At 45.3% G+C, this 11,504-nt stretch overlaps 4 protein-coding genes across 4 annotated transcripts; all 4 read right to left on the minus strand.

Moving 5' to 3' along the window:
- Positions 1–927: 927 nt before the first annotated feature.
- On the minus strand, positions 928–2,202 carry LOC128276136 (uncharacterized). Its single transcript, XM_053014604.1, has 4 exons — positions 2,120–2,202; positions 1,894–2,055; positions 1,147–1,829; positions 928–1,077 (listed from the first exon to the last, which is right to left on the minus strand). The coding sequence occupies exons 1-3, from the start codon at positions 2,171–2,173 to the stop codon at positions 1,629–1,631; spliced, it is 417 nt and encodes a 138-aa protein (XP_052870564.1). The 5' UTR covers positions 2,174–2,202; the 3' UTR covers positions 928–1,077; positions 1,147–1,628.
- Positions 2,203–2,763: 561 nt separating this feature from the next.
- LOC128276137 (uncharacterized) lies at positions 2,764–3,421 on the minus strand. Its single transcript, XM_053014606.1, has 3 exons — positions 3,345–3,421; positions 3,093–3,260; positions 2,764–3,027 (listed from the first exon to the last, which is right to left on the minus strand). Exons 1-3 carry the CDS (start codon positions 3,396–3,398, stop codon positions 2,827–2,829), a joined length of 423 nt encoding a protein of 140 aa, XP_052870566.1. The 5' UTR covers positions 3,399–3,421; the 3' UTR covers positions 2,764–2,826.
- A 1,692-nt stretch (positions 3,422–5,113) lies between these two features.
- Positions 5,114–5,518, minus strand: LOC128276139 (uncharacterized). Its single transcript, XM_053014608.1, has one exon. It carries the CDS (start codon positions 5,418–5,420, stop codon positions 5,157–5,159), a length of 264 nt encoding a protein of 87 aa, XP_052870568.1. The 5' UTR covers positions 5,421–5,518; the 3' UTR covers positions 5,114–5,156.
- A 542-nt stretch (positions 5,519–6,060) lies between these two features.
- LOC128276138 (uncharacterized) lies at positions 6,061–6,627 on the minus strand. Its single transcript, XM_053014607.1, has 2 exons — positions 6,543–6,627; positions 6,061–6,477 (listed from the first exon to the last, which is right to left on the minus strand). The coding sequence occupies exons 1-2, from the start codon at positions 6,600–6,602 to the stop codon at positions 6,097–6,099; spliced, it is 441 nt and encodes a 146-aa protein (XP_052870567.1). The 5' UTR covers positions 6,603–6,627; the 3' UTR covers positions 6,061–6,096.
- Between the last annotated feature and the right edge of the window lie 4,877 nt (positions 6,628–11,504).

Below are 11,504 nucleotides of genomic sequence, written 5' to 3' on the forward strand. Positions count from 1 at the left end.
TTGGTCCGATTCTTAACCGTACTGGTCGATAGTCTCGACTCGTCTATAGTCTCGATTATGATCACCACTATTTATAAAAACCGTAACAGGGAAACCGTATCAAGTGCCGATGCGACTATTATATACTGCTTTCTGATCATTTGTTTTATATTACCCGGTATTATGTTCACAAATGGTGTAATATTTGTATTTGCTCACGGCATTCTGTAGCAAAGTAATGTTTCTTCAACAATTGCTCGTCTGTGCCAAAGCAAACCCCACTGTTCAGTTTTCAAATCAACATACTGAGTCGCTACTTTATTCCTGTGCTCTATACTCCTCAGTTCAAACGTCATTTGCAGGAGTTAACAATGATAATGATAACGATCACTTCGCTCAGCGTTACTTGTTCACGAAAACTAATCAATGATCGTAAAAATTAAAAAATAAATAACGGATATTATGTATTAAGGATGAAGTTTACTTATTTGTTGTTACATAAAGATAGTGAAACAGAACTGAACCGTGTCAGATGGAAAACAATATTATAAAGACTCAATACATCAGAAAACAGTTTCTTGTACAAAATGTTCGGTTTATCTATAAGTGTTTTATTCATTCCATTCGTTACACTGTGGCCTTTTTTGTAATCACTTTACTTACACACTCTGCTGTTAAACACCTTTTTAAAGGATTTTTTCGATTTCGTATTCATGATGCACTTATAGAAGGCATGCGCACGCTGCTGAAACGGGAGCGTTTGCGTTATCCCTTTAGTCGTGCACGATTCAAGGTTTTGGTTAACCTTAGCGCCATCCCCTTCGGCGAGGTACATTGGTTTGAACAAGCTTTCGAACTGTGAAATAAAAGCAACGGGCAGTAATTTTTTTTTTCTCTTGTGGGCGCACTAGTTATGCTGCAATCACTTACATTTCCAGCTCCTCTTGCGTCCACGATCTTCGACGCCTTTAGCACGCAGTCCAACAATTTGTCCATATCAACACCTTTGATGGCTTTGTACTTTTTAGCGCCACATAGTGTCTTCTTCGTTTTGGCGCTCATTAAATTGTTACAATTATTCCCGTATTGGGCATCCACCTAGCAAAACACAATCATTGCTCTCTAACTCGTTTTAGACCACGTTTTTAATATACGTTTATAAGTTACCTGCAGAAGGCACCACATTAAGAAACCAAAACATAAAAGCAGTTTATTCCACTGCATCTTGTTTCAAACTGTTCAGACTTTTTTGTAGTTTTCAATCTGTCTCTGATTTTTTATTGTTAGTTTAATTTTATAATTGATTGCTAAAGAAACAAAATTTGAAGCAAACCACTTTCTTGACCACGACACTATTGTACGCTGATCCACTTCTGTTGCTTTGCGGAGTCGCTGTTTTATATGATTCTAGAGTACGATGAATAATTTATATTGTTTACGAACGAAGGCACTGCAATCCTTTAGGAGAATATTGTTTACTCTAAAGTTACTACTCTTGATCAATCAATATCGCAGTGATGTGGTTTTTGAAATCGTTATAAGTCATCGCTATATCAGTAAAATATTCATGAAAAAGTTGCAACAGGCCATTACTGGAAGTTTACTGTTTTTTAAACAGTTGACACGGGTCCGGAGCTGCCATGTCCCTTTCAATTACAAACTCTGGCATTAAACACCTTCTTGAAGGAGTACTGAGACTCGCCTGCCATCATGCACCTGTAGAACGCATGTGCACGCTGAGGTTCCGGCAGGGTGTATTTCAATCGCCGGGTCATGCACGCCTCAAGATTATGGTTAAGCCTCCGGGTTTCATCTTCGAAAACGGCCATCGGATCGAACAAACTGTAGAACTGTGAAAAATTTACAAAAATATCGTTCAATTCTTCCCAAATTTTGACTATCCTGAGTACTTACATTTCCAGCTCCCGTTTCGTCGACGATTTTCGTAGTCTTAAGGATGCAGTTCAACGTTGCATCCATGTCAACGCCCGGAATCTCGTCATACTCACTTGCAGCACATAGCGTTCGCTTTGTCGAATCGGTCAAGCCACATGTATCGAGTGATTGTGTATTTACCTGTGAGGATACGGCAGTTATGCGGCAGTTTGGCTAATTTTATTCTACCCCATATAAATATTACCTTCATAGAGCAACAGGCCCAAAATACGCACAGTAGAACCTGTTTCAGCAACATCCTGTGAATAGCCAATCGTTCGGTGTACGAGCCTTTTGAAGTACTGCCTGAAATACGTCGTTCTTTTATACCATTGATTACATTTCTAGTCCTTGTTTACTGTTTGTTGCTAATACTTCTAGTCGTGATTGTTCTTATCTCGGGCACGTTGTGTTAATATTAGTTTTTACACATTATATCAGACAAATCAAACGCACGTCAATCAAACACCTCCCAAGGGCAACTACTGGACATTAAGTAAACTTTTGAACTTTGCTTGGTCTTGACCACCACGTGATGTAGTCGCTGATGTACTTGAGACCTTTTTTTAAGATTTACATGTTGTCATAAACATGGAAGACATTCTAAAACCTCTGAAATGCGATTCCCCCGTTTCTGCAGATAAGTAAGGGGAATTCGGTTTTAAAGTCAAAATCTGTTCCTTATGAAATCAATAAGTTGTCACAATACGCATGACATCAATCAGCATGCGGCGCAGTTGACCATCTAAGAAGCAGGTATAATATGTACAAATTCTTTCTGTTTCACATTTTCGGATTCCGACTTAATTTTACCTTTTGTAGCACGGTAAACAAATACATATTTTTGTCAGTTGCTCTCTATTTTATTATTTTATCATATGATGCATCGGAACTCGCATTTCTCATACACTTTCATTGGCATACTTTTTGGTTGAATACCTTCTTGAAGGCAGCTTTTGATTCCGACTCCATTACGCATTTGTAGAATGCGTGCGCTCGCTTGCCTTGCGGCAGCTCTTCCGTCAACTTTTTAGACATGCAAGACTCAAGACTGAAATTATGCTTCCGACCATTCTCTTCGACGGCGTTCATCGGTTTAAACAGTGCTTGGAACTAGTAAAATTATTCAAAGAGATCAGTTTTGTTTAGATAGACACCGCCAATATGGAAATACTTACATTGCCAGCTCCACTTTTATGTACCATGTTTGCCGCCCTCATGACACAATCCAGTGTTTTATCCATATCAACACCCGCGATACGCTCGTACCGATTTGCTTTGCACAACTTCTGTTTTGTGGACGCGTTGAACACGCTTTTGCATTGATCCAACGATTTGGCAGTCACCTAGCAAAAGTAAAATTAATTTGAATATGTTTGCTTGACACATTTCTGAGAGAGATGGTTTCCAAAATCCCATGTCTTTAATACCTGCACAAAACACCAGACCAATAGGCAGCACAACAACACTTTCTTTAACAACATCTTGCTGTGTACGGGTAACTGTGCAAATTATTATTCCAGCATTTCGCAAATTCGCCTCCTTTTATAAGCGTTTGAGGTTTTGTTATTGTTTGCTGTAACTCGCTAAGGGTTATTTACTTTTAATATAGATGTGTTTTACTTGAATAAACATTTCATCTATATATATAAAATTCAAGTTCTGTCTGTATGTCTCAAGTAAACTCCGAAACTACTGGACCGATTGACTCGAAATTTGGTATACAGGGGTTTTTGGGGCCGGGGAGTGCAATAGTCAAGGTTAGAAACCCCTCACCCCCCTCTTTCTTTGCCCTCCCATACAACTAACTGTTAAAAACATCAATTACTCCACAAGTTATGGATCGAATTTCATCAAAACTTGCACAGTGGTTGCTGGTCACCTGAGAAACCATGTGACAAAATTTGGTTCTTGCAGGACGCGGGGAAGGGGGGGTCCCCATACAACCCCAATCCTTAAAATACGTCCTAGGGCAATATGGGTATCGTTTCTTAGGTTTTGGTGGTCTGTAAATCGATTGGTTTCACTTAAAAGCCTTTTCCTTCCTTCTTCCACCTATCACCACCCCTCATTCCATCCATCTTGAAGCAATGTGATGTTGGGGGGAACTGCATAGTTTGCGTTTATTTTTGAAAATGGTGCGGAAGAGAGGAAGAGAGAGATGGGGGGAGAGAAAGAGAGAAAGAAAGAAAGAAAGAGAGAGAGAGAGAGAGAGAGAGAGAGAGAGAGAGAGAGAGAGAAAGAGATAGGTAGAGAGAGAGAGAGAGAGAGATAGCAACGGACTGCTACAGCCTTCTAGATTTCAATTAGGATCATATAGTAGAAAAAGTACATTTCACACCTCCCGGGAGAGGGGCTCCCATACAAACATAACATAAAATTCAGCATAATTCGGGTTATTTTCGAACAAATCGAACCAAATTCTGCAGGTGGGAGTTTAGGAAGAGGAAATGTTCTGGTGAACTTTTGAAACCCTTCGCCACTTTACAAAGGATGGCTCGCATACAAAATTAGGGTAAATTGCAGCAAAATTCGAAAAGTGTTCAAACAATTTGAGTCAAATTTAGCTGGTGCGAGTTTCGCCATGTATCCAACGGGAAGCGGGAAGGAAAGCCAATCGGATACATCACCGCGAAGCCCTATCATTCGGAACAGAGTAACGGAAGGAGGAAAGGGAAACTGAACAAATACGTCACCGGGAAGCCCGATCGTCTGAAAAGTAGAAGTAACGGGAAATGCAAAGGGAAGCTGATCGGATACCTCAGCAGGAAGTCCTTTGAAACGTCGGATAATCGAGAAATGAGGATGAAATGAGGCGTGGCAACGCGCGCCGGGATCAGCTAGTCATAAATATTTGTTTGAACAAATAAATCGTACCCAAATCAAACACGTTTGGATTAAACAAATTTCAAACATACTTTCTTGATCTTCTCATATTGTCGCTGGTAGAACTTTGGACTTTGAATTAATTCATGCGATTTTACAGTAGATAGCATTACTGATTAAATGACCTAATTAGTACTGTCATTAAGCATTCAAGTTAGGAATTTTAATTCAAGAAGTATGTTCACCCAATGTTCAAACTTTCATCTTCTTCTATCGTCTTCCATGCTCCCACATTCGCCAAGTGTTTAATAGCTTGAGTTTTTTTTAATTTCATAAAATAAGTTAATTGTAAAATAAATGCTTCTAACAATGCTATAGTCCTGTAAACACTTTTATTAGGCTGTGTTAACCTTGAATCATTTTTTACATACTTTCTCATTGAGCGCTTTCTTGAACGCTTCCTTTGAATCACTTTCCATCATGCACTTGTAGAACTCGTGAGCCCGCTTGGTTGGGGGTTTCATATTGTGGCTGCCTCCAATGCACATTTCCAAAATATAATCGTGTTTCGGGTCTCGCTTGATTTTGTTCATCGGATCGTACAGCGCGTGGTATTCGCCCATACCGGTATGATCGACCACTTTAACGGCCTTCAAGACGCAGTCCAACATTTTGTCCATATCAGCTCCCGCAATGGTTTGGTACTTCGTTGCATCGCAAAATTTCTTTTTTGTTGCCGAACTGAACACACTGTTGCATTTGCCTAGTGACTGGCTGGTAACCTAGAATAGTATTAAATGTGTCACTATTTTTCCCTGTAAAACATTGCCTTTTTTACGCCTAATTACCTGCACAACGGCAACAAGACAGAGTGTCAGCAGACAGCCTACGGGAAAGGGCTTTATAGTTGCCTTCATTTTGAAGCGATAATAATGAAGTTTTAGTTTTAGATGCAATTCCTTTTTATATCATTGCTGTTAGTCCCAAGGCTAGGTTTTGTTTACCGTAATTCAACACGGTGCTTTATTTATAGGTGCAACTATTTATAATAACAATATTTGCAATTGTCTGCTTCAAAGTATTTGATGAAAGCATCGTTGATCGACAATGGACATCAACAAAAACACTTACATTACAATTATAACACATTGGACCACAGTTGGGTTAGGTTTGGATTATTGGTAATTCCAATAACTTGAATAGGTTTTAAAACCAATAAAACCTAAAGCTAGGTATTATTCTGTTACTGGTTATTATGTGCGGTAATAATAGGCAAAAGGAAAAATAAGAAAAAAATCTCCAAAAGAGTTGCTTTTGATAATATCATAGTCAAGTCAAGATTTTTATTACTTTGCTTCAAACCTGCGGAAACCATTTTTGACATATCTTCTGATTGAGCACCTTCTTGAACGCTTCCTTTGAATCACTTTCCATCATGCACTTGTAAAAATCATGAGGCCGTTTGGTTGTCGGCAGCAGATTGTGGCTCCTGCCCATGCACGATTCCAAATTATAATCATGCTTCCGATCTGGCCTGATTCTCTTCATCGGATCGTACAGTTTCCGATAATCCGCCATTCCCGTTTGGTCGACCACCTTAACCGCTTTCAAGACGCAGTCCAACATCCTGACCATGTCAACTCCCATAATGGTTTCGTACCGTGTTGCATCACAAAATCTCTTCTTTGTCGCTTTCTTAAACACTGTGTTGCATTGCGCAGTTGATTCGCCGATCGCCTAGAAGCAGGGTAGTTTTATTATTTGCTTTTTGCCAAAACTAAACCTATTTAGTCTTAATTTACCTGCACAACGACAACTAGACTCAGTGCTAGTAGACAGGCTACGGGAATGCTTGTGTTCATTTTACAACCGTTGCCGAACCGTTGGTGAAGCCGTTTAATAAGGTATTTATTAACGTAACGAATCTTTTATCACTGCTAGAGTTCTGTGAAGATTGAGACAGCTGTGGTTTTGTTTGTTTTAACTTCACAATAAGTTTTTTTATTTATAAACACAACCTTAGATGTAACAACTATGTTTGTGATCATTATAACAATGTCTGATCAACAATGCTTTTATTCTTCGTTGATCACGCGTATTGAAAATTGGTTTCTCAATTAATACAATTATTATAAATCTACCAACGATAACGTGCAAACATTAAAACAATTCCATCCTAGCGAGTACCTTACGCATCGTTTCGCCTAACAACAACGCATCCAGTGAGTACGATCAACACGGCGATCAATATTGACCAACGACACCTGTTAACGTTCAAACATCGCGATCTGGAACCGCCTCGTCGGCGCCGGTATCGTTTGCCCCGACACTCGCTCCGGACTAGAAGTGGACGCCACTTGGCCATCTCTCAACGATGCAGTTCCTGGTGCTCGTCCAAACGGTTTGCAGCATCGTTTTCTTCCTACGGGCCTGCGCGTACCTGTACTACGGGATCGACGGTAAGGGGTTCTCCTAAAAGTGCAGCGCCACACGTCACTAATGAGCCGTATTCCGTAGCCTATCGTGCCGCCCATCGCAATCCGATACGGGCCACGAAACGGTCCCCATTAGCGCCTGCCGGTGCTCAGCCGGTGGCCAATCAAAATTACATCGCCTGACAACAAGCCTCCAATTGACGCGTCCTTGTGGCATTCTACCAAAGGCGGCCACACTACGCCACGTCGTCGCCCATTAAACTGTGCGGCCCACCCCAACTAGTTCGCCCCCGGGCGGCCAAAGGATTATGTTACCTTCGCACGGGCTGGCGACCGTCTGCCGGGCGTGTGATCTCATCGGGGGCCGCGCGAGCAGGTGAACCCGAAAGTGTGAAAGTCGCATCGATCGGTCAATCGAAGCGGAGTTTGATTTCGATTCCCAAAACCGATCCACACAGTCGATCGATCGACCGAAATGGTACGGCTAATTTATTCCACCAACCAACCAGCCCGATCGGTCGAGTGTCGTAAATTTGTTTATAGTATCAATTAAAGTGAAATAAAATATTATTTAATTTCAAATATCTACACTCATTATTTATTCCGTTTCGATAAATTAGCGGGCTTTATGTCGAGCGCGCAGCGCAGCGCAAGAGCGATTAGAAGAACGTGGGGTCCTCGGGGGCATCCCGTAGCCATTGTTTTAAGACGATTTTGGAGGGGCCAGCTCCAGCTCGGTTCTGAACAGGTTTTGATCCGCTGGCTGTTTGCACTGCCCCTGCGAAAGGCACCCACGCGGCCACTCGAGAAAGTCTTGCGACGCTCGCGACACGCGATAGGCCACCTCCGTCCGGTGGCTGATGAGTTATTCGACGGAGGCATCCCGGTGCCGGACACCTCCTGCATCGACAGGGGCTAGTTTATGGGGCCTCGGACCGGATGCCTCCGAACGGTTCCTTTCTTACAGTGCACACCCGACGATGAGGTGACGATGGCCGCACGGTAACACTCGCCCAGCCGCCGGCGGCGGCAGGTGGGAATATGTAAATTGGTGGGCACCCGAAATGGTGTCCACCTGAGTTGCGAGACCACATCGCCACAGCGTCCGTCCGGTGACACTTGTTTTGACCCGATGAAGTCACTTGTTCGCATCCGAGTCCAGCAACCTGCAGTCCGGGCCGACGGGCTGACTCGGAATAAACGATCACCAAATAGTCGTCCTTGCCCAAATGTGGCCGATCGTCGGATTCCTTTCTGGAAGCCGAGTGGTTTTTTGTTTTTTGGAGGGAGGCACACAAGATTTATCACGACATCTGTTTGCCTAAAGCGCCTTTTGGGCATTGTGTTGCGGTGCATACTAATCGGACAACCGAGCTAACTGAAGTTTTTTTTCTTTCGTCCCGGGAGGATGACATACTCTCTCTCGCTCTCTCTCCGTGATCGACCAACACCAGTGCGGAATGGTGAGTCTCTTATTTATGTCATCATTAAGCGCGTCCGATTTGGTAGAGTTGGAGAGCTCCGACGGGTCTTTTCTCAATTTTTGAGCGCTGTGTGTCCTGCCCGCCTGACGGATGGATGGACCGGGGCCGGGGTCCCGAATCCATTCGGCCGCGCGCGGTTTAAGCACTTGCTGCGTGGCGAATTCACGCTGCGCTGCGGTGGTGTAATTGATGGGTTTATTAAAAATGTTTATAATGAGCAAAGGAGCACGTGTTTTGGGAGTGTTGCCTCGCAGCACGGGGCACGACGTGCCGTGTTTGGGGACACCAAATATCAAAGTGCAACGGACACGCGCCGTTTGACAGTTGAAGAATTGAATCTGATTTTTGCGCCAAGTTCAGCCCTGGGAATTGACATGCCAAAAAAATGGAAGCTGTTACTCTCTCTGTCTCTGTCTCTGCCTCTGTCCACAGCAAACGGCTTCCAGCGGATTACGTAAAATATACATTTGTCGGTGAAGTGTTATGACGCTGTCCCATCCCGCGTAATGATTTAATTCGACTGTCGACCCAATTGCATATTAGAACGCCGATCGATCGATCGACGCTTTCGAAACACGCTTCGGAAGCCCTCGGAAAGGAGTAGGAAAGACGCACTGAAATTGAAACATGAACGACACACACGCTAACACACTTCACGGATCCGGTAGCTACGCACGATCGACGGTCTCAACAACCGGCTTCTCGAGGAGAGCACCCTCGAGCGACGCCTCAAGAGCCGCATCGATCGGGGCGTCGATGATGCCATCATTATGCTACCGTGATTTGCACTCGAATTTGGATGCCCGAGTCCCAAAAGCTCGGCGGGGGGCGGGGCGGGACAGGGTGTCCGCTGTGCCCTGCCGAACGTGCCTACGCCCCTGCGCCCGATCGCGTCAAGTGATCGGTGACCTTCGACTCTGACTCTCGGCCACGATCGGTTGGGTGTAAGCGATCATAACGCTAATAGCCCCACGAAATATAACAACTCGTAAAAGCTCGGCTCGCAACAAATGGTTGCCCCTGGGGTGGGGTGGTGCCAGATGGTGCCGCTGGAGCCGCTGGACCACCGGCGACGTTGGGCGTGCGTGCGAAACGCTCGATCGGGGCCATCATCAATGAAACATGAACGAGTCCCAGAACAGGATCATAAAACGCGGCGGGAAAGAAAGCCGCAAAAAAACAGACGGACCATCCCACCCATCCGAAGTCGGCGCATTTCACTTGGCACGCTCCTTGGCCGGGAGTGCGCCAGCCGGTGCCGTGACTTAATGCAAGATGCCAACTTTTACGATGCGGCCCATTCGGGGTTTCGGGACCGTAAACATGTTCGCATACCGCGCACCTCCCCCTGAAGTCGAGTCGCCGGATCGAAGGTCTGGCGAAGTGAATGTCCAGCGCACCGGGAGTGCAAGGTGCCACCGAGGCTCCAAGTCTGCGAATTACATCGAAACGCTTGTTGTAAGATAAGACCACTCGGTGGGTTTACGAGTTACGCCGGTCCGTCCAGGGGCGTCCGCCAGTCCGATCGCGCACCAATCTAATAAAGATTACGGCCCTCCGAGTCTGATTGCGTCATTTCCTGGCGCGCGCGCGCACACACCGGCTCGGTCTTACGCGAGTGGCCTCCGCGAGGTTTGTCTCCTATTTTGGTGTTGTGGAGCCGCAGGAGACACTACACTTCGAAACATTCGTACCCATACACCGTGGACCTCTCATGGGGCGGATACGTCCAGTCCGAACGAACCGAATCGGCTCCGCTCCGACGCACAGATGAAATCCTATTTTTAGCTGGTCGCCCTCTTGTCCGGAAGCCCGGCCACGAATAGTAATTATTTAAATCGTCGCCAGCCTCATTGTTGATTCCATCTTCAAGTACCCGATTTGGGATTCTAAATGGCGGCTCCGGAAGAGCGCGCAGAAAACTTCCGATGGCCGTCAGGCGTCAGACTACGCCCGGTACACAGGTTGAGCTACGCGCAGAAACTTGACGTGGTCCTGCACGTCCATTCATAACAGAAACTTCCTCGTTCGGTACCGCGTCAATCGTCTACACGACGCAATTACGTTCCCCATCGCAATTGCAACAGAACGCCTCCGTTGCCGCCTGACCAAAACCACGGCGCTCAATAAGCCTTGAAACTACACTTCGGTTTTCATTAAAATTAAGGTACATTTTAGGTGATTGCGGCTACGATTCATAGAATGCACGCTTTTTGATTTTTGCGTAAAGTTGCTAGGACTTTATCTCTTTTAGTTGGACCTTAATGACGTTCACCTTTGGACGTTCAGCAGAAGCTACGTGTTAACTTCATCGCTTATCGACCCACCCAGCAGCAGCGCCAGGCAAATACGCCAACAACCGTCATCTTTTAGGCGCAAGTCACGCCGTGCGGTTGGCCGCGTGTGTGCATATGCCAAACCTGACCCAAAGAACCGAGCGACGGCCATGGCGGGTCCCACAAGTGGCGCCAAGCCGATCGGTCGATCGCTGTCCGAAAACATTAACAGGTTGCTGACAGATCGTCGACTGGCTGGCTCTGACTGACTGACGCGACTGGGACGCGAGGGTCGTGTGTGTTTGATTTGTTTTGTATTTGGAAGCGAAAAGGCGACACACAGTGCGCCACCCCTTTGCGCCATGTTGCCCCAAGGCCCGCTCGCCCGCCCGAAAACGCCTTTAAATTATAGTTATGGGACTCGGAGGCACCAAACTGGTGCCATTGAGGCACTAACGCCCGGTGCGTCAGGTCCGGTTGGGCGTTGCATGGACACGTTCCGTTCGTGTTCCCGGTTTTTAGAGAGAGAGAGAGGCCAGGATGGTGATGGTGGTGGCTTGAATGGGGGG

Source organism: Anopheles cruzii, unplaced genomic scaffold (genome assembly GCF_943734635.1).
Source record: "Anopheles cruzii unplaced genomic scaffold, idAnoCruzAS_RS32_06 scaffold00603_ctg1, whole genome shotgun sequence".
Classification (NCBI taxonomy): Eukaryota; Metazoa; Arthropoda; class Insecta; order Diptera; family Culicidae; genus Anopheles; species Anopheles cruzii.